The following is a 26,487-nucleotide window of genomic DNA, read 5'->3' as shown; positions in this document are numbered from 1 at the left end:
GGAGCGACAACTTTAGTTTTTTGTCAGGGCAGGAACAGGTTGGCTCTGAGGACGACGGGTGTGATAACGCACAGGGTGATGATGATGAGGTTGGAGATCCCACTTACTGTCAACCCACAGTCAGCCAAGAGATGAGGTCAGCAGAGGAGGTGGAGGAAGATGCTAGTGACGACGAGGTCAGGTTGCGCCTTCCTGGACAGAGACGTAGTACTGGAAGCACGTCAACAACTGCATCCTCAAACACAACTCTGCCTCTCACCACAAGTCGTGGTGGCTCTTCAGGTCGCATGGGTGCTAAGCCTTGCATAGCCTGGGCATTTTTTCAGATCGATAAAGATGACCCAACTCGTGTTATCTGTAACATTTGTCAGCAAAAGCTAAGTAGAGGCCAAAAAATACATAGTTTGAGTACTTCATGCATGAACCGGCACATGGACATGAAGCATAAGTTGCAGTGGGAAGCTCAGTGTGCTACAATGCGGCCTAGCCGGCCGGGCCAACCACCGTCTGCCATATCTTGTGCATCCGCGGCCTCTTCATCCTCTGTGACTGGGGGGACAGCAGTCACACCTGTTTTGGGGCGCAGACCTGCCACCTCTTTACCCGCAACAGCCAGCGTGATTGGCAGGTCATCATTTTCTTTGGAGGTGGTAACACCAGCTGGTGTTGAGCGCTGTCCGACACCACCTTTGGATCAAGGCAACCTAACATGTCCGCCTGCATCTTCCTCACAGACCGGCAGTTTGCCGGGGACACCCTTATCAACCCCGTCTAAGCACTATAGCCAGCCCTCGGTCCCTCAGATGTGGACAAGTAAAAGACCATTTCCTCCTAGCCATGAGAAAGCTAAGAGGTTGAATTTCACCATCTGCAAGCTCTTGGCTACAGAAATGCTGCCTTTCCGCCTGGTGGACACAGAGGATTTTCGAGACCTTATGTCCGTCGCAGTGCCCCAGTACCAGATGCCCAGTCGGCACTACTTCTCAAAGAAAGGTGTGCCTGCGCTCCACCAGCATGTCGCACACAACATCACCGCTTCTTTGAGAAACTCTGTGTGTGACAGGGTGCATTTCACCACAGACACTTGGACGAGTAGGCATGGACAGGGGCGTTACATGTCGCTGACTGGGCACTGGGTAACTATGGTGACAGCAGGACAAGGGGCTGCTGTCCAAGTCTTGCCGTCCCCACGAGTTGTGCGTCAATCCTCTTTATGTCAAAGTTCCTCCACTGCTTCTGCCTCCTCAACCTCCTCTTGGTCTTCCACCTGCACCCAAAGCCTGTCTGGTCATGCCACAAGCTTTCTAACTGCGCAGAAGGGATCCTGCACACCTCCTTACTATGCTGGCAGTAGGGCTCAACGTCATCAGGCGGTTTTTACTTTGAAATGTCTGGGAAATGTGAGTCACACAGCTGAGGAGTTGTGGTCAGCTCTGGAGAACCAATTTCATGAATGGTTGTCTCCACTGGACCTGAAACCAGGGAAGGCCGTGTGCGACAATGCTGCAAACCGGGGTGCGGCCCTTCGCCGGGGCAATGTCACACACGTGCCTTGTATGGCTCACGTGTTGAACCTGGTTGTCCAGCAATTTTTAGCCCACTATCCCAGACTAGATGGCCTTCTGCAGAGGGCACGGTCGCTGTGTGCTCACTTCCGCCATTCGCATCCCGCAGCTCAGCGACTTACATCTCTACAGAAGTCGTTGGGCCTGCCACTTCACCGGCTAAAATGCGATGTGCCTACCCGGTGGAATTCAACTCTGCACATGTTGCAGCGACTATGGCAGCACCGACAAGCTCTGGTGCAATACGTTCTGACGTATAGCCTGGGCCAACGAGATCCGGAGGTGGGGCAAATCACGCTGGAGGAGTGGTCTTAGATCAGGGACCTATGCACCCTTCTGCACAGTTTTGAAATGGCGACGAAGATGTTTAGTGCTGACGATGCCATTATCAGCATGACTATTCCGGTGATTTACATGCTGGAGCACATGTTAAACAGAATTCGGAGTCAGGTGGTGGCACAAGAGGAGGTGGAGGAAGTAGAGGAGGAGGAGTTGTATGCGGAAGGGCTAACATCTGCAAGGTCCAGACGGTCGGCAGCACCAAGGTGGCAGGCATGTGAGGGTGGGGGAGATGGTTTTACCAGGGCGCATCGTAGCAGCCAAACTAGTGAGGAAGGTGCAGGAGCCCAGGAAGAAGTGGAGGACGAACTGATGGAAGACTCATCAGATGAGGGAGACCTTGATCACATTTCTGTTGTGCGAGGTTGGGGGGAGAGGACAGAGGAAGGAAGCATGATTGTTACCTCGCCACCAACACAACAGGGACTTGGTGCTCCTGGATGCGCAACACACATGAGTGCCTTCTTGCTGCACTACATGCAACATGACCCTCGAATTGTGAGAATTAGAAATAATCCTGACTACTGGTTTGCCACACTGTTAGATCCCCGGTACAAAAGTAAATTTGCAGAAATTATTCCTGCCATAGAAAGGGATGCACGCATGCAGGAGTATCAGCAGAGACTGTTGCAGAATCTTACATGTGCTTTTCCACAAAACACCAGTGGTGCACGTAGTGAATCTCACAGTTCCATCTTGCCAACCGTGGGACCGTCAAGTGTTCAGCACTCAAACCGTAACAGAACCACAATATCTGCTGGTAACATCAATTTTGCGGAATCATTTCACCACTTTTTTAGCCCATCCTTTGCAAGGCCACAGGAGACAAGAAGTCTGACACATAGTCAACGCCTAGAGACGATGGTACAGGAGTATCTCCAAGTAAACATTGAAGCCATGACTGTGTCACTGGACCCTTGCTCTTTTTGGGCTTCCAATCTGGATAAATGGCCGGAGCTAGCCACTTACGCCTTGGAGATCTTGTCATGCCCCGCAGCCAGCGTTCTGTCTGAACGTGTGTTCAGCGCTGCTGGTGGTGTGCTGACAGATAAGCGCACGCGGCTCTCCACTGATAATGTAGACAGACTCACGTTCATAAAGATGAACAAATCATGGATCCGAAACGACTTTTCTACCCCTGTGTCATCCTGGGGAGAGTAAAATCTTGATGATTGGTTATAATCACCCTACCAACCGTTTTAAGCTTTCAAATTACTAATCATGTTTATCTGTATCTTGACTGGAAAATAATTTGGGCTTTGTAGCAGTGTGCAGCACTGATCCTATTAGCCCATCTATACTAAGCTCCACCAGATTTAAAATTAATAATAATTTTTAGCTGCATCTAGCCCGGAAAATAATTTTGGGGCTCCGAGATGCGCAAGACACATAAGTGCCTTCTTGCTGCACTACCTGCAACATGACCCTCATATTGTCAGAATTCGAAGTAATCATGACTACTGGGTTGCCACACTCTTAGATCCCCCAAACTTTTCGATCAACCTTTTCATTTTAATAAAGACCAAAAAAATGGTCATTTTTGAAATTATAAGCATTAGCAGGTTATTAGAAACTGAAATCAAACAGTTTTCAACTCAAAACTTTATTCTAGGTGATGTTACATTTTCACATAGGACCCCTTGTTCGAAAGGAGCTTCTGAACTCTCTCGTCCATTGAATTTGTCAGGTTTTGGATGGTTTCTGCTTCAATTGTTTTGCATGAGGACAGAATACCCTCCCAGAGCTGTTGCTTAGATGTTAACTGCCTCCCGCCATCATAGACACTCCTTTTGATGATGCTCCAGAGGTTCTGAATGGGGTAGAGGTCAGGGGAGCATGGGGGTCACACCATAAGTTTATCCCCTTTTATGCCCATATCAGCCAGAGATGCAGATGTTTTATGTGCAGCATGAGATGGTGCATTATCATGCAAAAAAATGATCTTGCTGTGAAATACATGGTTCTTCTTCTTGAACCATGGCAGGAAGTGCTGTTTGAGAAAATCCACATACATTATGGAGTTCATCTTTAGCGCCTTCAGGGGTCCTAAAGGGGCCGACAATCTCTCTCCCCATGATTCCAGCCCAAAACATTACTCCACCTCCTCCTTGTTGGCGCTGTAGCCGTGTTTGCGTGGGGTGTCCATCAACCAGCCATCCTCCACTCCATCCATCTGGACCATCGAGCGCTGCACGGCACTCATCCGTGAACAAAACAGTTTTGAAATCAGTCTTCATGTAATGTTTGGCCCACTGGAGCCGTTTCTGCTTGTGTGAAGTGGATAGAGGAGGTCGACAGGATGGCATATGCACAGCTGCAAACCTCTGAAGGACCCTGCATCTTGTTGTTCGGGGGACGTTGGAGGCACCAGCAGCTTCAAAAACTTGTCTGCTGCTATGACAAGGCTTTTTTGCCGCTGCTCTTTTAAACTGACGTAATTGCCTGTAGGAAAGAGTCCTCAATTTGCCCTTATCAGCACGCACACGTGTGTACTGTGAATCAGCTACATACTTCTTGATTGCCAAGACACTTCATCCTGATCATCGCACAATGTTAATTGTAGTCATGCCTTGACCTAAACACTCCACAATTTGTTGCTTCTCAGCAGCCGACACATCCTTCTTCTTTCCCATTTTGGCAGAAAATGTAGGCTGCTTAATAATGTGAGACAGCCTTCTTAAGTAGTCTTGCCTTTCATTGGACACACCTGCCAAACTAATTAGCACAGGTGTCTGCAATTGCTTACAGTGATATAAAGAGCCCTGACACACATCACCATCAATGAGTTTAACTGACAAACAAACAAATTCTTCCCTTATCACTCCTAAACACTTTTTGCATAATAATTTGGAACACAGTGTACATGTGCTTTTCCACAAAACACCAGTGGTTCACGTAGTGAATCTTACAGTTCTAACTTGCCAACCGTGGTCTGTATGGAGTTGTTCAATAAAGGGCCCAAAATTAAGATAACATAGATGGGAGAGGTCTCTATGAATAGGAATTCCTAAGTATTTGATACCCTGTGAGGGCCAGGCGAAGGGAAAGTTGGACTGGATGGAATCCTATATGGATTTGGGGAGGGAGACATCGAGGGCCTCATACTTCGCTGCATTGATTTTAAAATTTGACCATGTAACAAAGTGATCTATTTCAGCCATAACAGCATGGATGGATATATGTGATTGAGTGATATATACTAGTACATCATCAGCAAATAGAGAGCACTTGTACTCGGTGCCTCCCACCTCAATCCACCTAATATTGGGGTTATGGCGAATTGATGAGAGCAGGTGCTCCGTCACTAGGATATATAAGAGAGGGGACAGAGGACATCCCTGCCTTGTCCCATTGGTGATTGTGAAAGGTGATGAAAATGTTCTGATGCACCCCCTGGGCCTTGGGACACCCGGAGCCGGACCCTTTTTGGTGGATGCTGGTGGTTGTAGTCTTCGTGGCGGCGACCCAGTTCCGTGGCTCAGGGTGGTCAAACCAGTGGCGGAACTATTTATGTGGTTTTGATGTTTAAATGTCCGACTACGCCACCCGTGGATTGCGGTCAGAGTGAACCGCCGCTGCAGGGCAGACCGCTGAGGCTGGTGTTGTGGGTGCAGCAGAGCGTAGCATAACTCCCCATGGGAGGAGTATAGCCTCAGGGCAGTGTATGCGGAGGATGGGGGTGATGGTGCAGGGCAGCAGCAGTAACGACACGGAGTCAGTGATGCAGTCCAGGGCCTTTACTCACAGTTCTTATTATCCAGACCACGTCTGCAGGTAACGGCTGCCCACGTCGTACTGTGCTCACCAGGTGAGGGGCTCAGACAACTCCCAGATAGCTTTGGAGCGCTTCACAGGACCCCCTTTGTGTGTCCTTTGTCTGGCCTTTCTTACCAACCCTTCTGTCCGGCTGCCTCGGGCCTCCTCTTGGTAAACTTGGCGCCAGTTTCCCTGACCCTATGTGGTGCCCTCCTAGCGGGTGTAGCGAGGGGCTGCGCCACATAAAATGTCACAGCCTCCGGTTTCTAGCTGAGGGTCGTTTCCTGCCTCCACTAGTTTCGGGGACCGGTCTCCCCCTTTGGCCTGACCCCTCCATGCAGGTGGATTCGGGCGTGCGGTGGCGACTCGCCCGTCCGCACCCCTGGGATCCCTTCGTTCCTCATTCCTGGAGCCTTCTCCGCTCCTCTTCCTTCCTTCTCCCTCTTCCAGGCCTGGGCCTCTGTTACTAGGCCCGCCTCCGGAGCAGAGCTCATGCAGAGCACCTGCTCCCTGCCACTTCTGCTCAGACTTCTCTGCACTGAACTAAGATGGTGCCCACCTTTTATACTCCCTTCTCAATGCACCCAGGAACTGCTTCCTCCCTGCTCCTGCACTACAGGGTTCCCCTTCCTCAGTGTTCCCTCCCCCCACTCCAGCCAGGGACAGGGACTGTCGTGCCCATCTCAGGGGCATATTGGTCGCCCTGCCCCACGGCAATGTGGTGTAATGCATGCAGGTGTCGGGTCCTGATCCACACTCCATCCTTACCTGAGAGTGAGATATCACACCTCTGGGTGAGGTGCAATACCTCTGTAGCAACCGAGCCCTCAGGGTGCTACAGTTCCATCTATCTTCAGCCTAGGTGACGTATTGCGATACAGGGCTGTAATTTTGGCTATAAAAGGGTCCCCTAGACCCCTACCCCAAGCTTTTTAAGAGAATCATATATGGCGTGCCAGGAGACTCTATGGAATGCTTTCTCAGCATCCAACGAGAGTATCTAATTACAAATTTTTAACTGCATCTAGCCCAGGAAATACTTTGTGCCAAGTAGCAGTGTATGCTAGTCAGCGGATTATCCCGGCTGTTAAGGAAGCTACACCACCTGTAGTTAGGACACTTAATTTTTTCAAAGGAAATGCTTCGGGACCACGGGATACTCAGTGAAGAGCATCAGGAGGCACCCCAAGGCATAGGGGCTGGGACTGGCAGTAGGATGCCTTGCGGTGGACAGCCGAGCTCGATCCTTATAAAAGCTTTTTAACTGCAGCAGCTTTAGTGGACGCTACTGGAGCTGGAATTACGCGGCTGCTGGCATGAGACTTGCCCTCCAATAGATCCTTGTAAATGGATTTAAAGTGTATTCATTCAAATTAGAGAGACAATTTAAATTAAAAAGCTTAGAGCTGCCTCCACCACAGGGGGGCTCGCTCGACCCACCAGCGGACAGGAACCAGTATTGGGAGAGGGGGGCTGGCCGTCAGGGTTCACCGCGGCTCTGGCACAAACCCGGCGACACGGAGGTGGCACGGGCAGGAGCGGACTGAACGTATCGGCTTCTCACTTTTTGGATTTTAGAAGGGCATGACATGCCTATATCTGTGTCTCCCCCTCCTTTTACTCCTCCACCTCTTTTCTTTTCTCATGACTATATGTACTTGTCACTTTTCCATGTGTTAGTTGTGTCTTCTGAGCTGTTTGTCAGCTTTTGGACACCTTTGAAGGTGTTTTCTATGTGTTTCTATGTGTTTTTGTTTGCCTGCCATTGGTTTTAACGGTGTTCGAAGGTGTTCGACGAACAATTCGACGAACAGTTCGGCGAACACACGGGTGTTCGACGAACCGAACTCGAACACTACGGGGGTGGCTCAACACTACTCAAGGCTTGATCCGGGCACTAAGTTCCCCCTTTACTGTACTGACTGGACCACTAAAGCTAACCCCTTAGCTTGGCCTACCAACAGTTCAGAGAGGTCTGACTTCAGGAACACTTCCTTTAACTATCTCAGTACCAAGGGAAGGCTACGCCCTTCCCCACTATTACACCTATTCACCAGTATTGTGCTGCAAATGTAATCACCATGAAGCAATTTTTGACCACGTACCTCTGTTTTGGCCAACATTACTGTGTAGCCCCAACATAGAGTGTGTTAGACAGTGCCTCTGGACAAGAGGGCATGGCTTAGCAGAAAGGATGAGGATGAAATTTTAACACTCTGCCAATATTTTGCAGCACAAGATCAGACTACTAGTAGGTGGTGTAAAGTTAAACTAGATGGATGTGTCAAATTTATCATCCATCGTGAGCTACTGGGATAAAATTAGCATTTTCAGAATGTCCAAGCTAAGCTTACACGGTGCAAAAGTTAGATATTTGTAGTAAATATGCTCTAAGGACCCCATACATACAACACCGACGTCAGCTGAACCTTCAGTGGGTTCATCCAACTGTCTCATGTATTTGGGGGCCTTCCAATTCTACTCCAAAGGTGAAGTCATGGAGATAAGGATCTGGCAAGTCTGTTTTCGGCTGTCGACCTTCTGTTCTCGGTGAAATAATCCGCTGCCAGAGGTGTCTGGCAGCAGCTCTCTCATAGAGAACACAGGAGCACTCAGCCAAGCGGCAGAGCCGAGCCACTGGAGGAGTTGGGAAAGATTTCAGCGCAATTCTTGTTTATGAATCATGTTTGGTATGGCACTTCAGTCATATTCACTTTAATCTATCTGCCCAAACTGACAGTATAAAGACAAGCACATAGCCTTGTACGGGATATAGCCCCTATAAAAATCACACCTTGAGGCCACGGCCCCACTATCAGTTTTTGGTCAGTATTCGGTACTTACCTCGTGCATGCACGCGGTTTCTTTCCCTCTCTGCATTGAGCCTCTGAAGCTGGGTGTACGCTTCCGGCTTCAGAGAGGCACACTGCACATGATCGGAAGTGAAGAAGACCATTGAGGATGGCAGGGACATGCAAAAGCAGCAGATCAGTGCTGCAGAAATTAGTTGATTCAATAGAACATTTCATTTAAAGTATATGGGGCCTTTATAGATGAGCTGTCTAAAAATTGTTAAAGAGGATCAGTCTAACATTTCTTTTTTTGCAATTTTATTTAAACATTTTCATGAGAAATAACGGGAAAAATACAATGTACATTTATATAAAATAAGATTTCTAAGACTCCAATTTTTATGGGAAATTTATTTATTTACTGAAGAGCTGACAGTTCCTCTGTGCTACACCACAGCGGTGAGTTACATGGTGCAGTACAAAGATAGAGGTCATAGAAGGGCAAATTTTACAAATGGGAATGAATGCAAGTTGAGATGTGGCGCCCAGGGGATGGGGACTACTCGGCACCCGGGCCTTAATGTCTGGTCTTGGGCGATGTCGCGGTGGTCGGCTCCCGGGCCTGTACCCTGGGGTCTCTCTTGAAAAAAAAGGGGAAAGTAAAATGTCAAAGTTCGTGACGCCACCTGTGGTGTCTGGTGAGGACCACCAGCGCTGCGGCAGTCCACTGAGGCCGATATTACGGCAGCTATGATGGTGTAGCTCCCCACAGGTGGAGCTAGGCCTCAGGGCAGCGGTGTTTGGTAAGGTGCACGATATGGTGGTGACCCAGCCGGGTCCAAGGAAAAATGGGAGACACACTCACGTTTGGCTTCAGTACCTTTTTACTGGTGGAGTTGCAGTACCGCCCGGAGCACTGTAGGGTGAGGGGTGCACTGCAGGTCTCTCCCCAGTGAGCAGGTATAGGCCCTCCTGTATCCTTGCCGCTTGTGTAGTTTATGGCCTGTCTGAAACTAGGCCTAACTTAGTCCTTGCGATGCGCCGGCTGACTTGGTGTTAGGGCCTTTTGCTGAAGAGCACGCTCCTGGTATGGCGGAGCCTCCGTGCCTCCTGGTCCTGCTACGTGTCAACTCCTGGGCTATCCTGAGACCTGAAGTCTTCCAGGAAAGATCCGGCTGTTTTCTACAGAGGGTATACTGCTCTGCAGACTCGGAGCCGGTGTCCGGTATATTTCTGGGGTGAGCTTATGAAGCTCCTCTGTCCCCAATACTACTGTTCTACTAGCCTTCGGCCTACTCTGAGCCCTCGCTAGGCTATACACACTGGCAGTTAGTTGGCTGCCTCTTCTGCTGATCTCTGAGCATCAGCAACGCTTCTAGCTCACTTAACTCGAGCTGCTTGAGTCTGACTGAGCTCCACTGCAGACTGACCTGTTTCTCTGTGTCTCACTCTGCAGGAACTGGCTGTGGACTCCAGACTGTTCTGTCTCCACTCTCTTCCTGAGGAGAACTCACTCACAGACTTTCTCCTTCTGTGTCTAAGCAGAAACTGCTGAATCACTGTCTGGGCTGCCTAGCTCCACCATCCCTCTTTATATCCCTATCAGGCTCCCTCTGGTGGTCTGAGGTGGAAGGTGGAGGTGTGTGTGTGCTGTGAGGGCCTCTTGTGGAGAAAACCTGAAATGCACCCCTCCAGGATCTGTGGCTCCATGCACAGCAGGGCGTCAAAATACATTAAAGGGGTGGTGCAAAATAGGAATTCATTTTTATCCTTAATCCCTATCTAATTAATGCCATAATCTGAACTATTTTCTAATATACCTAAATTCCCTTTCCTTCCCTATCTACATTAACTGCTTTTCTTTTTTTTCCTACTTCCTTTTTGATGATGCTTCGTTTGAGAATCCCACAAAGCTTCATCAGGGGGTAGGGGCTGCAGTCACTGTCATAGTCTCTGCCCCCACACCTGAAATGAAGCGTTAACAGTGACAGTGTGCACAGTGACAGTGCTCTCTCTCGCTAGCTCAAATCAGCAATATTGAGTCGGCAACAGAACGCACTGTTAGTGCGCATTATCAGAATACCTCTGCCCACACCCTGAAACGCAGCATCATCAGTGACGCTTGTTTCTGGGGCTGCGGTAGTCCCTCCATGATGTGCACTGCGCAATATGCACAATGAAAGCGCACTCTCTCACCGGCTCAGATCGGCAGTAATGAGCTAGCAGCAGAGCGCACTCTTAGTGCACGTTATCAGAATACACGGCGCGCAGAGACCAACGTCGCCACTGTAAGTGACCCTTTAAGCTGCTAGCACTAGAAACATTTATATGATTACTGTTGGTGAAAGTATATATGAGATGAAAACTCTAACGACTTTTATGTGAACTTACTGACTTAAGATTTGTGGTAACGATGATTGCAAGTATCATATTACTAGACTGTAATTTTGTAGTGTAATTAATATGGGAATGATGTTGGCATAGTTTTAGGTATGTACTAGCATGATCAATAAAAAAAGTAACAAAAGCAGTTAAATGTGGTTTTAATCTGGCATTTCTAAAGGCTTGTTCACATGTGACATTTATATGTCATGCTTATTTCCGCTGCAAAAAGTAGAGGGTGACACTGGGATTTTTGCAACAGATATGCTGTGAGTGTGCAGCCGGAAATAGACAGGCTGCTAATTAATTCCTGTGGTTGATTTTTTTTTTTCACTGTGGTGCGGAGAAACAGCGTGGAACTTTTTAGCATCATATACACTGGTATACAGAAACAGGATTTCATTGCAGAATCCATACTAAACTCTTATCAACTCTGACATCTGTGGTAAAGCGACAAGTTCGGCTTTATGCATTTCGGGTTGATTTATTAAACGTCATAAATCACCCTGGAGTCCATAAAGTAAACACGACCCACTTAGCATAATGGCAAAACAAAATACAAAGAAGTAGCACAGTCCGTAAAGCGGTCGGGGTCCGGCCACTCAGGATTAAGTACATACGGATCAGCACAGCACATGCGAGCTTCTCTCTTAAGCAGGTTTCTCAAGACACTGAACACACCTGAGTGTAAAGGCTGGCTATTTAAAGCCCAGGCCACTCCCTGGATTGGAGATATGGTGGATGGTGTCCCGCCATGCACTTCGCCATCCACTAAAAACATGCCCTTGTAAACCTGGGTCATTAGCCCTCTCTACACCTAATGTGCACGAAAAACTTCCATGTTTCACATCACTGAGGCTAACAGCCTCAGTGAAATATATCTCCCTTCCGACACTCTGCCAGTGACTTTGTCACACATCCTACAGTTTACTGGACTGTTGTAAAAAAGGCTTTAAAGGTGGTGGCCGTACTTTTTATTCAGAAAACCTTGTGACAGGTCACTGTTAAGATTTACTCTGCTTACTCTGACAGATGCAGCAAAACATAGGGCCCATTTCATAAAGATGGTTTACCAGTTTTCTGGTATAAAACACCTTAAGAAATTTGAAGTTGCACAAAAATGTCACAACTTTTGCCATTTTTTTTACACCAGTCCTGGTCAGTTTTACTAAAATGGATGGAGATTGGACAGGAGGATGGGACGAAATATGGTGAGGACTGCCCAGCAAATTTATTGAAATTTACACCACTTTAGTGGTGTAAATTACACCAGAAATGTACATCAGTCCTTAACTGTGGTAATATCTCTGACAGAGGAACACAGCAATTGTCACATGCGCCTAATTCATTCAAGAGGCATGTATTTTTGTTAAGACTGGCATGCACAATGCCAGATGTAAAGAATTCGGCCCATAGTGTATCAAGATAATACAGTATCAAGAGCACGGTGGCCTCTTTGTTCTAGTGATGAGTGAGGAGCACAGGCAGTAGTAAACTAAAGTTTTTTGTACCCACCAGAGGAAGTGATTCTAAAGCAGGCCATACACATGAAACTGAACATTGGTTCTACAGACAGTTGTTTCTCCAGTATTCCTAATACTACAGGAAGAGAGGATAAAAACACTGCCAAAGTCCTCCTTCCCCACTTACCTTTCCTAAAAACTAAAGGATCAGCCATTAAATGTTCTTTCTCTACCCAACATTATCTCCTGAAGGAAAGTTAGGAGGCCCCTAACACAATAGATGGTCAGCCGTCCTGCCGAAATATCAGGTTCAAAATACTAAAAAGCTGAGGAGTAAAAAACATAGCATAGGGTCTTATATGGTTGATAAGTATCAGGAATCGTATCAATATATGCTCACCTGATCCAGGGTTGCATGGCTGCTGCAGATCCATGGGTGATTTCACCAAAAAAACAAATAAAACATGGAAAAATTTGTGGTCCATATCCATGCTGCCGGCTGGTAAAGAAATGTCAAACGCCAGAGGTATTATAAAAATGACGATCTGTTTTATTTTTCTACGCATTTCAAAGTGTAACCCACTTCTTCATCAGGAAATGTTTTTTCATTTCCTGAAGAAGAAGTGAGTTTCACTTTGAAAGGTATAGAAAAAGAAAAGAAAACGTTATTATAAAAATAATTATAATACCTTGGACGCTTGACATTTCTTCACCAGCCGGCAGCACGCATATGGACCTCAAATTTTCCATGTTTTATTTGAAATATCAGGTTCAGTTGACTTTCATCTATTGTGTATAGGGACAATAAGGCCACCTGCACACATTGAGTATTTGTTGAGGTTTTTTATATCAGTATTACCTCAATATTCGTAAGCCAAAACCAGGAGTGTGTAAAAAATACAGAAGTGGTGACGTGTTTCTATCATACCTTTCCTCTGACTGTTCTACTCCTGGTATTGGCTTACACATACTGAGGTAAAATACTGAGCGTGTGACCGTGGCCTAAGAGTTCGCTACACACCCATCATATCCTTTGGACCTCCACCTAATTGCATTGTAAACGTTATTGAAATCAAGACTGTATCAGTGATAACATCTAATCGCTCATTTGTGATTCACCCCATAGGAAATTTAGATTTAGTGGAGAATCATCTAGTACATTACTGAGCCATTCCGAACCTAGTAACAAGAAACAAATTCTCACCAGTGACATGCTTTACTTTAAACATCTCCACAAAATAAAATTTGCATTTCAAAGCATGGTGCATGAGTTGATATTGGTATATAGGTTGGAGTCATTTTTTTAATTAGTGTCAAAATAATAAATATTTCATCAGATTCTAATGTATATTTTTTTTCTTACCATTACAGGTTTTGGAATGACCACGCCGGCCACTATAGCAGGAAAAGTGTTCCTCATCTTCTACGGCCTGTTTGGATGTGCTGGTACTATACTGTTTTTCAACCTCTTTTTGGAAAGGATTATATCTCTTTTGGCATTTGTAATGAAAGCTTGTCACGAAAGACAACTACGAAGAAACGGGCTTCTACCTCCAACAGTCCGAAGAGGTTCATCTGTATCAGAAGTTGACAGCCTTGTTGGGTGGAAGCCATCAGTTTACCATGTTATGCTAATACTGGGCATTTTTGCTATTACGCTCTCTTGCTGTGCATCAGCCATGTATACCCCAGTGGAAGGGTGGAATTACATTGATTCTTTGTATTATTGTTTCGTCACTTTTAGCACCATTGGATTTGGAGATTTGGTAAGCAGCCAAAACGCCGAGTACAAATATCAGGGATTATACAGGTTTGGAAATGTCATGTTTATACTTTTGGGAGTTTGTTGCATTTACTCACTTTTTAACGTCATATCGATTGTAATCAAGCAAGTTTTAAACTGGATTCTAAAAAAATTACGGTGCCGATGCTGTAACAAGTGCCATAAATCCAACCCGCGTCTTGGGCGACGAAATGCCATCACCCCTGGAGCTCGTTTCCGCAGGAACAAGTTATCGATGGAGACCGATGGAAACTATGATAGTGACACAGAAGGAAGGAGGTTGTCTGGGGAGATGATCTCCATGAGGGACCTCACAGCATCCAATAAGGTGTCTCTTGCCATATTACAGAAGCAGTTATCTGAAACAGCCAATGGTTACCCTAGAACTGTGTGCATCAACACAAGACAAAACGGCTTCTCAGGAGGGGTCGGAGCTTTAGCCATCATGAACAATAGGTTGGCAGAAACAAGTGATTCTAGGTAGAGTCTTTTCAAATTTCTTTATTTTCATTAAGGTTTTTTTTTTTATAAGAAAAAAAAAAGGCTCAAACTCATGGTCAAAAATCACTGGATCCTAAACCATTGAAATAACCATTTTATTTGCACTGAAATTATTTCTCCCATTTCATCAACATCCTTTGGCATCTCATACATAAATGGAAACAATCACTCTTATCCTCTCAGGCAAAACTTGATATGTTTACGTCGTTTAGCTAAATTGACTATGAGAAGGTGAAAAGCATAAGCTCGCTTGCTATTGAATGTCCTTTTTTTTTACAATTGCTCATAGCCTTAAGAATGACAAGTCACATTACAGGCTCTACAGATCAGCTGTACTCGTAGGATATGGCTGGAGTGTAATGGAATTGCCTTTGTTGCAAATGTGAATGGTTATGGCTCTGATGCCATGATGAAAAAAAAGCAACAACCTATGATTGTGTCATTTTATATCAAAGGAAAAATCTTATATTTTAAGGTTATTATAGTTTTCGCAGCTTCAAAATAAATACATGCAATGAAGCCAATTTACCGTTTGTGCCGTTGTGTAGTGTATACTTTGACGTAAAAGGATCTACAACTAGGACTTATAGGACTGTCCTGGCACTGTATGATATAGGCTAGTGGTCTCCAACTGGTGGCTGTGCTGGGAATTTTCAATAGCAGAAAAACTACTGACTGGAGACCAGTTGGGTTGGAAATTGGAAGGAGAAACTCCACAGGAGAAAATAAAACCACAATAAGTAGCAGCAGATGGTCTCAGCATTTGCCAATGTTGCTGGGCATTGATGCCAGCAGTAACCGCTGGAATATACTTTACATTTACTATCTTAATAAACAGCCTAAAAAATTACCTACAAATTAGCTGATTTTGACCAAAGCTAATTATTTAACATGAGTAAAGAGAGACAGTATGTGTACCACCTCACTCTATGGACTGGTAGGGACATTGGGTGCCTAATCTTTGGTCCACAAGTATCAATCATTTCCTTTGAATATTCCATACTTGCCATTAATCACCTACTTTACTTTGTACCCTCCATACCTATCTGGATTTTTGCATTAGTCACTATTTCTTATATTACACAATGAAGTAAAATATAAATGTGCCTTAGGTCATGAAGTATGTCTTTAAACTTTTAAGCGTGTATGGGGCTAGTGTTGGATTGACTACATGGTATATTTGAGACTTGCTCCTCATGTATTGCAACTTGAAATGCCTCCCTTAGGGGCTTTACACTAGAGGGGTAGAGCGTTAGCAGAAACCTGGACCCTGGAGACTGAGAAAGGAGGAGGGCAATGCTAATTATTAAAGAAATGCCTATATTATGGGTACTATTAGCACTGTAGTTCATGCACATCCATATGGAGAAGTCCCAGAGATCTTGGCTTGAGAATGTAATTGCAGCAAAATAAAGGGTATTTTTTTTTAGTAACACTAAATGCAAAAAATATTGAAAAAAATGCATAGTATATGCCAGCCCTTCTTCTCTTCTTTTCCTTCATATTCTCCCTTGCTTTGATCCAAATGTGTATCAAATCGCAATTTACATAGTTACATAAATTGAAAAAAGACCTAGGTCCATCAAGTTCAACTCTTCTCCAGGGAAAATATATATTTTTGGACTGTGTTAGCCAGTAGATAGAAAAATATTTAGATTTGAGAGTCCTCAGTGGATGATACCTTTTAATGGCTAACTGAAAAAAACACTTTTCTCCACCAATTATACATTTTATAGCTAAATTAACTATAACCCTAAAACTGAAAAGTATATAAAGAAGTGTTCTCAGTGGGTCTACCCTCCTCCTAACCTTCGTTTGTCTAGTTGTGAGACTACATTCACACAACGGATTTTCAGTCCGTGAAAAAAACTGACCTCACCCGGACCAATGTTATTTATTTGGGCCCTTTTCGGTGACTTTTTTCACACAGAATGAATGCCTGCTTGCAAAAAATATGCGGCATGCACTTGTGCCTTCCATTTTTTGGATGAGACTCACATATTCATGTCAATAGGTGTCCAAAAATAATCAAATCCTATATGGATCCTTCGTATTGCATCAGATTTTTCTGTCTGAAAATGGGACAATTTTTTTATACGCTCGTATGAATTTATTCTCAGACAGCTAACTGCAGCAGGAGCCTCCCCTCTACCCTTTTAGTAGTTAGACGAAAAATAATCACTAAGGGGGCGACTCATTAAGAATGGCCTAGCACACGCTAGTACTAAAGAAGAGTTCGCTGAACTAAGGCACCTGATTCATTAAGTGGCGTGGACCGATTAATGAGTTAGGCGTGTCTGTTACCCAACTTTCATCGACACCAGAGATGTACATAACCAATGATTAATTTGATGGTCCCGTCGATGCTAGGCCCCTATTGTGAGTAAATGAATCGCCCCTTAAATCCAAAACCCTGTAGTCAAAAATGGAACTGATCAGGATTTCTACAAGACTTTTTGTTTAAGGATCATGCGAAAGAGGTTGCGGAGTAACAAACAATGAGGACACCCATGTTTCATGTTCAATTTAATCATTCATTTCTACCTTTAATGCGATTTAATGTATAAGATACCAAATTTGATAGGGGGTATTGCCATATTAAAATTGAAAAAGACTAATCAGTATACAGAACACTCTTGGTAATACGCAGAATATTTTTGTAGTTTATTTACATTGTTTGCCATTTTCCGAAAACTATGCCACTTCTTCTCATTGACTGATATTTCAACTCAGTCACCTTCAAGTGAATGCTGCATTACCTAACACAGGCTGAAGACAAAAGGGGCACTATTTTGTGAATAAAGCAGGAACTTTTTTCCCAATCTCATTATAAGCGGAGATTTAGCTGCATCCTGATGTCCTTAATTCTACATATACAGTACAGACCAAAAGTTTGGACACACCTCATTTAAAGATTTTTCTGTATTTTCATGACTATGAAAATTGTACATTCACACTAAAGGCATCAAAGCTATGAATTAACACATGTGGAATTATATACTGAACAAAAAAGTGTGAAACAACTGAAAATATGTCTTATATTCTAGGTTCTTCAAAGTAGCCAACTTTTACTTTGATGACTGCTTTGCACACTCTTGGCATTCTCTTAATGAGCTTCAAGAGGTAGTCACCGGAAATGGTCTTCCAACAATCTTAAAGGAGTTCCCAGAGATGCTTAGCACTTGTTGGCCCTTTTGCCTTCACTCTGCGGTCCAGCTCACCCCAAACCCTTTCGATTGGGTTCAGGTCTGGTGACTGTGGAGGCCAGGTCATCTGGCGTAGCACCCCATCACTCTCCTTCTTGGTCAAATAGCCCTTACACAGCCTGGAGGTGTGTTTGGGGTCATTGTCCTGTTGAAAAATAAATGATGGTCCAACTAAACTCAAAACGGATGGAATAGCATGCCGCTGCAAGATGCTGTGGTAGCCATGCTGGTTCAGTATGCCTTCAATTTTGAATAAATCCCCAACAGTGTCACCAGCAAAGCACCCCCACACTATCAAACCTCCTCCTCCATGCTTCACGGCGGGAACCAGGCATGTAGAGTCCATCCGTTCACCTTTTCTGAGTCGCACAAAGACACGGTGGTTGGAACCAAAGATCTCAAATTTGGACTCATCAGACCAAAGCACAGATTTCCACTGGTCTAATGTCCATTCCTTGTGTTCTTTAGCCCAAACAAGTCTCTTCTGCTTGTTGCCTGTCCTTAGCAGTGGTTTCCTAGCAGCTATTTCACCATGAAGGCCTGCTGCACAAAGTCTCCTCTTAACAGGTGTTGTAGAGATGTGTCTGCTGCTAGAACTCTGTGTGGCATTGACCTGGTCTCTAATCTGAGCTGCTGTTAACCTGCGATTTCTGAGGCTGGTGACTCAGATAAACTTATCCTCAGAAGCAGAGGTGACTCTTGGTCTTCCTTTCCTGGGGCGGTCCTCATGTGAGCCAGTTTCTTTGTAGCGCTTGATGGTTTTTGCAACTGCACACTTTCAAAGTTTTCCCAATTTTTCGCACTGACTGACCTTCATTTCTTAAAGTAATGATGGCCACTCGTTTTTCTTTACTTAGCTGCTTTTTTCTTGCCATAATTCAAATTCTAACAGTCTATTCAGTAGGACTATCAGCTGTGTATCCACCTGACTTCTGCACAACACAACTGATGGCCCCAACCTCATTTATTAGGCAAGAAATCCCACTTATTAAACCTGACAGGGCACATCTGTGAAGTGAAAACCATTTCCGGTGACTACCTCTTGAAGCTCATCAAGAGAATGCCAAGAGTGTGCAAAGCAGTCATCAAAGCAAAAGGTGGCTACTTTTAAGAACCTAGAATATAAGACATATTTATTTATATTTTCAGCTGTTTCACACCATTTTGTTAACTATATAAATCCACATCTGTTAATTCATAGTTTTGATGCCTTCAGTGTGAATGTACAATTTTCATAGTCATGAAAATACAGAAAAATCTTTAAATGAGAAGGTGTGTCCAAACTTTTGGTCTGTACTGTACATACACTATGTGTCACCACACTGCGATTAATGAATACATGAACTCCAATATTGCTGTAAATGTTAAAAACGTGAAGTACTTAGCGGTTTTTGATCAAAGCGCACAAACGTCATACAACCACAACAAGGTGATCTAAATGTGGATGGTACCTATCACTAATGTCCTACCTCTCCGTGTGCCAAACCCGGCCTCATCTGAATGAGGAAGTGAGAGAAAAGCAGGCACGCAGCTAGCAATTTAAAACCTTGTCTGGGAAGGATGTATACAGTGGGTACGGAAAGTATTCAGACCCAATTACATTTTTCACTCTTTCTTTCATTGCAGCCATTTGGTAAATTCTAAAAAGTAAAAATTTTTCTCATTAATGTACACTCTGCACCACATCTTGACTGAAAAAAACTGAAATGTAGAAATTTTTGCAAATTTATTAAAAAAGAAAAACTGAAATATCACATGGTCATAAGTATTCAGACCCTTTGCTCAGACACTCATATTTAAGTCACATGCTGTCCATTTCCTTGTGATCCTCCTTGAGATTGTTCTACTCCTTCATTGGAGTCCAGCTGTGTTTAATTAAACTGATTGGACTTGATTTGGAAAGGCACACACCTGTCACTATAAGACCTCACAGATTACAGTGCATGTCAGACCAAATGAGAATCATGAGCTCAAAGGAACTGCCCAAGGAGCTCAGAGACAGAATTGTGGCAAGGCACAGATCTGGCCAAGGTTATTAAATAATTTCTGCATTACTCAAGGTTCCTAAGAGCACAGTGGCCTCCATAATCCTTAAATGGAAGAAGTTTGGGACCACCAGAAGTCTTCCTAGACCTGGCCGTCCAGCCAAACTGACCAATCGTGGGAGAAAAGCCTTGGTGAGAGAGGTAAAGAAGAATTCCAAGATCACTGTGGCTGAGCTCCAGAGATGCAGTAAAGAGATGGGAGAAAGTTTCACAAAGTCAACTATCACTGCAGCCCTCCACCAGTCGGGCCTTTATGGCACAGTGGCCCGACGGAAGCCTCTCCTCAGTGCAAGACATATGAAAGCCCGCATAGAGTTTGCTCAAAAACACATGAAGGACTCCCAGACTATGAGAAATAAGATTCTCTGGTCTGATGAGACGAACATAGAACTTTTTGGTGATAATTCTAAGTGGTATGTGTGGAGAAAACCATTTACTGCTTTTCACCTGCCCAATACAATCCCAACAGTGAAACATTATGGTGGCAGCATCATGCTATGGGGGGTGTTTTTCAGCTGCAGGGACAGGACGACTGGTTGCAATTGAAGGAAACATGAATGCGGCCAAGTACAGAGATATCCTGGATGAAAACCTCTTCCAGAGTGCTCTGGACCTCAGATTTAGCCAAAGGTTCACCTTCCAACAAGACAATGACCCTAAGCACACAGCTAAAATAACAAAGGAGTGGCTTCAGAACAACTCTGTGACCATTCTTGACTGGCCCAGCCAGAGCCCTGACCTAAACCCTGTTGAGCATCTCTGAAGAGACCTGAAAATGGCTGTCCACCAACGTTCACCATTCAACTTGACGGAACTGGAAACTGGAGAGGATCTGCAAGAAAGAATGGCAGAGGATTCCCAAATCCAGGTGTGAAAAACTTGTTGCATCATTCCCAAGAAGACTCATGGCTGTACTAGCTCAAAAGGGTGCTTCTACTCAATACTGAGGAAACTGACAGCATGTGACTTAAATATGAGTGTCTGAGCAAAGGGTCTGAATACTTATGACCATGTGATATTTCAGTTTTTCTTTTTTAATAAATTTGCAAAAATTTCTACATTTCAGTTTTTTTCAGTCAAGATGGGGCGCCGAGTGTACTTTAATGAGAAAAAAATATTAACTTTTTAGATTTTACCAAATGACTCCAATGAAACAAAGAGTGAAAAATTTGTAGATAAAGGTGCTGAGCCATGAATAGGGCCAATGTATACTACAAAAAAAAATTGGGCTCGCACAACTTTACAGTAGTATTAAATTAGTGTTCAGGTGTACAAATATGCTGCATGGCCAATATACAAACATTTCGTTGCGAACTACGCCTGGTTTTCCTTCGCTACCCCAGATAGATGAGACCTGTTTTGGTGCATGGAGAGGTAGAACATATAGTGGCTAGGGACCATCCATATTAAAAGGTCACCTTGACGTGGTTGGATGGCTTTTGGGCTCTTTGATCAAGAAACGCTAACTAAGTACCATAATGTTTACAGCAATAGTGGAGTTCATGTATTCCATAATTCTACATCTGTATTATATATATATTAATCACATTGTTCCCTAACAACTTTCTGCTGCTTTCATTGTTTTCAGGAATCTTTTCCATTGCTTTCAAGTATTTAATGTCCTTCAGGCCAATAACAGGCAGCCACTATAACTGTACCCTTTGCGATTCTAGTGAACTGTACAAAGATCACTGTACAATTATTTAGTGATCTAATTCATGATTTAGAAAAGCTAGCGCCGCCTATTTAAAAGAAAGACAGAAAGGAAAACGGTTTGTTGCCCACAGCAACCAATCACAGGGCAGCTTTCTTTTTTGTTATAGATCATCAATAGCAGATTGGTGGGGGTCTCACACCTGGCGGCCCCACCGATCTGCTATTTATTGCTTCCCGTAGCAGCAGTATATAACATTTTGAATTCAAAACAGCTGATTTATGGGGGCACCGACAGTCGGGACTCCCCTCCTAATCTGCTATTGATGACCTATCCTGTAGATAAGTCATCAGATCCCAATGCCCAGACATTCCCTTTAAGCCACACTCCTAACCCCAAACAGTACCTTTTTATGCAGCCACACAGAAAATAGCACCCTTAGTGCCCTCACAAAGTTTGGTGCTCCCTTTTATGAACCACGACACAGTATGACTCCCCGCCTATCTTATAATGATGCCTCAAAAGTGACTCTCCCACGCTTTATGACACCTCCACAGTGACCCCAATACATGATGTCACCCCAGCGCCTCCTTGACACATTATGAAACCGTCACAGTGCCCTCCGTCATTATATTCAAGTGTATCAGTATCCTGAAGATGCAGGTACAATTTAAAGCAGGACATGTTGTCAATCTCTCGAGAAAAAAGGACAGATCTCCAAATCCAGCAATGTTTGGCCGGACCCAAGGCTGCTGGAAGGCCGGTGAGCACTGGTAGCTTACCTGGAGATCTGAGACATCTGACCAGAAGTCAGGGACATACGCATTTTCTCACATCTTCAGCACTAGCCATGCCACTATTTATTTTTCCTTTATCAACCTCAAATTTATAGAGAAATTACACTGAAAAAGAGATCAAGGTAGCTTGGGGACGTTGTCAGCTCTAATGGAAACAGCTGTCATTTAACAGCCCCTTCACTTATGATGAGAGGCATTGGGAAAATTTATCAGGAGAGGACGGTGTAAAGTAAGTTTTGCTTGTGTCTGTGTTACCGTTATCTGCTCCAAATTTATTAAAGTGTAGCACAATATTTGATAAATTTGTCACATCTTTAGATATAACTTCAGCCTTCATCTGATTTTTCACACTTTACTCCACCCTCCACTAGAGTGAATTTTTGCCTTTTTAAAAAGTCACAATTCATTAATTGGGTTTAAACCCTATTTAGGCTGTGTGCCCACGATGCGTTTTTTAAGCGCATCGTGGGCACACATCCTAAATATTGCCTCTGCGGAAACGCATAAAAAAGGCTTGGTAGAAAGTCTGCCATGTTCCCCAATGATAATCCACATGTGCTGTGCACAAGCTATGGAAATTTCCGCTGCGGATTATCATTGCAGAAAAATACGCAGCACTACCAATTATTTTGCGGAATCGCTGCGTTTTCGCCGCCATTGACTTGCATTGGACTGCAGGACATCTGCATCACCAGATATGCATGGATATCATGCGGTTCAATGTGCAGATGGTACCCGGGTTTGGAGAAGAGGAGACTCTCCTCCAGACCCGGGTACCATAGTACCTGTAAAAAAAAAGAATAAAAGAAAAAATAAATATTATACTTACCTTCTGATGGCCCCGGGTCTCCATAGTTTTCCGTCTTGGCTTGCCGGCAGCTCGCGATAGTCTAAAAGGACCTGCCATGACGTCATTTAGTCATGTGACGGGTCACGCGACCGCCGACCGCAGCGGTCGCGTGACCCGTCACATGACTAATTGACGTCATGGCAGGTCCTTTTAGACTATCGCGAGCTGCTGGCAAGCCAGGACGGATAACTGTGGAGACTGGGGGCCATCAGAAGGTAAGTATAATATTTATTTTTCACCATTCTTTTACGGTCACACTATATAAATCCATGCCGGTTGCATGGATTTATATAGTGTGACCAAGTTGTCAAGCACTTTCCAAGTGATGCTAAAATCGCTTGGAAAGTGCTTGACAACCCGCATGCGGAAAAGCATGAGAAGAACGCTTCACATCCGCTTGTCCCTGGCAGGAAAAACGCATGTACAATCCGCATGTGACGCGCCCCCTGGGCCATGGGGTACCCGGTGCCGGGCCGGTAGATGCTTGGGGTTGTAGTCACAGTGGCGGTGACACGGTCCGTGACCCAGGGCGGTCAATCCAAGGGAAATTATATGTATAGGTTTTATTAAAGAGTCCGACTACGCCACCTGTGGAATGCGGCTAAAGGGGGGGGCCACCGCTGCGGAACAGTCCTCTGAAGCTGGTGGTATTGCGGCAAGGATGTTATGACTCCCCACAGGAAGAGTTAGCTTCAGGGCAGGGTGTGGATGTTGGTGGTTGGGCAGGGTGTCGTAGTGCAGTAATAACCACAGAGTCAGTATAGTGCAGTCCCAGGGTCTTTACTGATGACAATTAGGCAAGCCTGGATTGGGGTACTGGCTAGAGGTAGAAGTCCGGTCAGCCTGGAAGCAAAAATAGAGTCCTCCTTGCCAGGTGAAGTTGTAGGCCTCCCCTTCTCACTATACTCTCTGGCTTTGCTGCTTGTAGCTGTGCTATAGCCCACGTCCCTGAGTGTAACGTTCTGTGCGTATGGCTGGCAGCTCGGGCCTTGCTGATGCATCGCTTCCTCATGGCGGTGCTGGTCCCTCTGTGCTGCTGAGCCTCCGAGCGTCTGATGGGGCCAGGAGACCTGCAATCTCCTGCCCTATGGTATCTGATGCTGGGCCTTCAGTGCTCCACAGCCTCGGACTCCGGTGTCCGGTCCTCTGTGTTTCTCTAGCTAGGACGAGCTACCTCAGCTCCAGTCCCTAGCTCTTGTCTCCTCGACGTCCTAAACTCAACTCCTGACACTAAGACTAACTAACCCCGCCCCCAGATCCCAGTTGCCAAGGGGAGGGGACTCGCCTTGCTGGTCTGGAGCCAGGAAAGTGTTGCATGTTTAGTATCCCTGAGTAGGGGACCCCTGCTTGCTTCCAGGCATGGCATTACCTCTTCTGAGGGAGGCAATGCCACTGTGGCAACCGGACCCCTGGGGTGCCACATTCCCCACTAGTTAATTTCAGTACTCCCGGACTGAGAATATTTAACAAATAACAATAACAAGGCACATAGAAAATTATTAACATTACAGTCTTTAACAGGTTACAGTATAATCTGCAACCAGGTGTCTATTCCACTGAGCAAGGTGCAATTTGAACATGAGGGACCCATCCGCAAACCCTCAACGTAGGCCCTGGGCGTGGCTGCAGGGCATAGATGATCCAGGTGTTGGACCACATCTTCGGCCACGCCAAACGGGTTTTTGTTCTGAGGTCATTTGTTATAATCATAAAACCAATAGGGGGCACTCTAATAAGTGCAACTATTTACAATGGAAAGTTCTTTGGTTATTCACCGTCCATAACCTACAAGTCTTTATACCCTTTTCGGGTAACTAAATGCACATATGACAACTTTTGCAATTCACTTTGAAAACACAACTTTTCTGCTTTACCCTTACGGGTAACTATATACAGCATACAATTTAGTTCTCTTATACTTTAAACTTTACATTTTAGTTTCTCCAACAGGCAGGGAGTTGACCTTTTGTACTCCTGGTCGATCTACGTAGTACATTGGTAGTTACTGCTCTACCCTGGTCCCTTATGTCTACCCCTGGTGTGGTGGGTTCAGTGTGACCTACTCTACCGGTAGTCTGAGTAACTGGCAGGCTGGGCAATCTCCTACGAATTCTTTGGCTTACCATGGCTACGACAGGTTCACTGCTAGCAGAGGGTAGATTCTCCTGGTCTGCTGATGATGAAACCTCTGTCTCTGGGGCCGACTGGTCTTCCAGCTGTTGTGGGACTTCTGCAGCTTCCGGTGAGGCTGCTTGGAGAAAGGTAAGGACCGGTACTACAATTGCATTGTTCACCTGTGTCCACGACCGGGGAAATTCTCCGAGTACTGTTTGGACCACCTCCTCCACTTCTTCTGTGGGCTGAGGGTTGTCTTGATTTTCCTTAGTGTGTTTTAACTGCTCAGGACATATCTTCAAGTGGTCTCTTGAGACTTCCGCTGAAGTTTCTCCTCCATCTTTGCTGATGAGGCACACTTTGGTGTTATCGTAACTCGAGGGTAGGACGGTGTATGGTTCAACCTCCCACTGATCATCTAGTTTGTGGAGTCGTCTCTTTCTCTTAAGGACTTGTTCTCCAGGTAACAAGGGGACAGCAGGTGTGTGTTGGTTATAAGTTTTCTCTTGCTTTTGTCTTACCTGGGACAAGCTTCTTTGAACACTCTCTTGCACTTTGCGGTATTGTTGCTGCCGCTCGGTATCCCAATCCGCATCTTGTGAGGTTGTCTCTGGTGTTAGGACTCCCATGTCCAAGTCGATGGGCAGCTTACCAGGTCTTGCCCTCATCAGGTAAGCGGGTGTACAATTGGTGGAGTTCACCGGGATGTGATTATATAGATCCACCAGATCTGGCAACTTCTCTGGCCACAGGCTGCGTTCTTCCAGGGGCAACGTCTTCAACAGGTCTATCACCACCTGGTTCATCTTTTCACACAACCCGTTTGTCTGGGGATGATACGGCATTGTCCTGATTTTCTTGCAGCCGTACAGGTTGCAGAATTCCTGGAACGCCTCCGCTTCGAAGGCTGGACCTTGGTCAGTAAGCACACGGTCAGGGTAACTGTGCGGGTGACAGAAGTGCTGTTGGAATGCCCTGGCTGCCGTCTGAGCCGTCTGGTCTTTCACTGGCACTACTACCAGGAACCGGGAGTAGTGGTCTACGATGGTGAGAGCGTAGAGATAGCCTGACCTGCTTGGGGCTAGCTTCACATGGTCCAAGGCTACAAGTTCGAGTGGCTGTTAGGTTATGATGATGGGCTGCAGGGGAGCCCTCTGGCTGTCACGGTCTTTTCGTCTCAGGTTGCATGGTCCGCATTCTCGACACCATCTCTCGATTGATTTCCTCATGCCAGCCCAG

At 45.2% G+C, this 26,487-nt stretch overlaps 1 protein-coding gene across 3 annotated transcripts in view; it reads left to right on the top strand.

The window, feature by feature from the left end:
- Positions 1-26,487, top strand: part of KCNK12 (potassium two pore domain channel subfamily K member 12) — a 302,315-nt gene that overhangs the window by 252,929 nt on the left and 22,899 nt on the right. For 2 of the 3 annotated variants that reach the window (XM_073673323.1, XM_073673321.1), the window contains one exon: positions 13,669-14,560. In XM_073673323.1, the coding sequence (XP_073529424.1) occupies positions 13,669-14,560 (892 nt within the window). Of the gene's footprint in view, positions 1-13,668; positions 14,565-26,487 lie in introns of those variants that run through there. The other variant, XM_073673322.1, reaches the window with a different exon arrangement.

This window comes from Phyllobates terribilis, unplaced genomic scaffold (assembly GCF_046119375.1).
Source record: "Phyllobates terribilis strain yellow unplaced genomic scaffold, ASM4611937v1 Scaffold_3__8_contigs__length_932513732, whole genome shotgun sequence".
Classification (NCBI taxonomy): domain Eukaryota; kingdom Metazoa; phylum Chordata; class Amphibia; order Anura; family Dendrobatidae; genus Phyllobates; species Phyllobates terribilis.
Note: the sequence above shows the minus strand (reverse complement) of the source record. Positions and strands in the feature narration are given on the sequence as shown.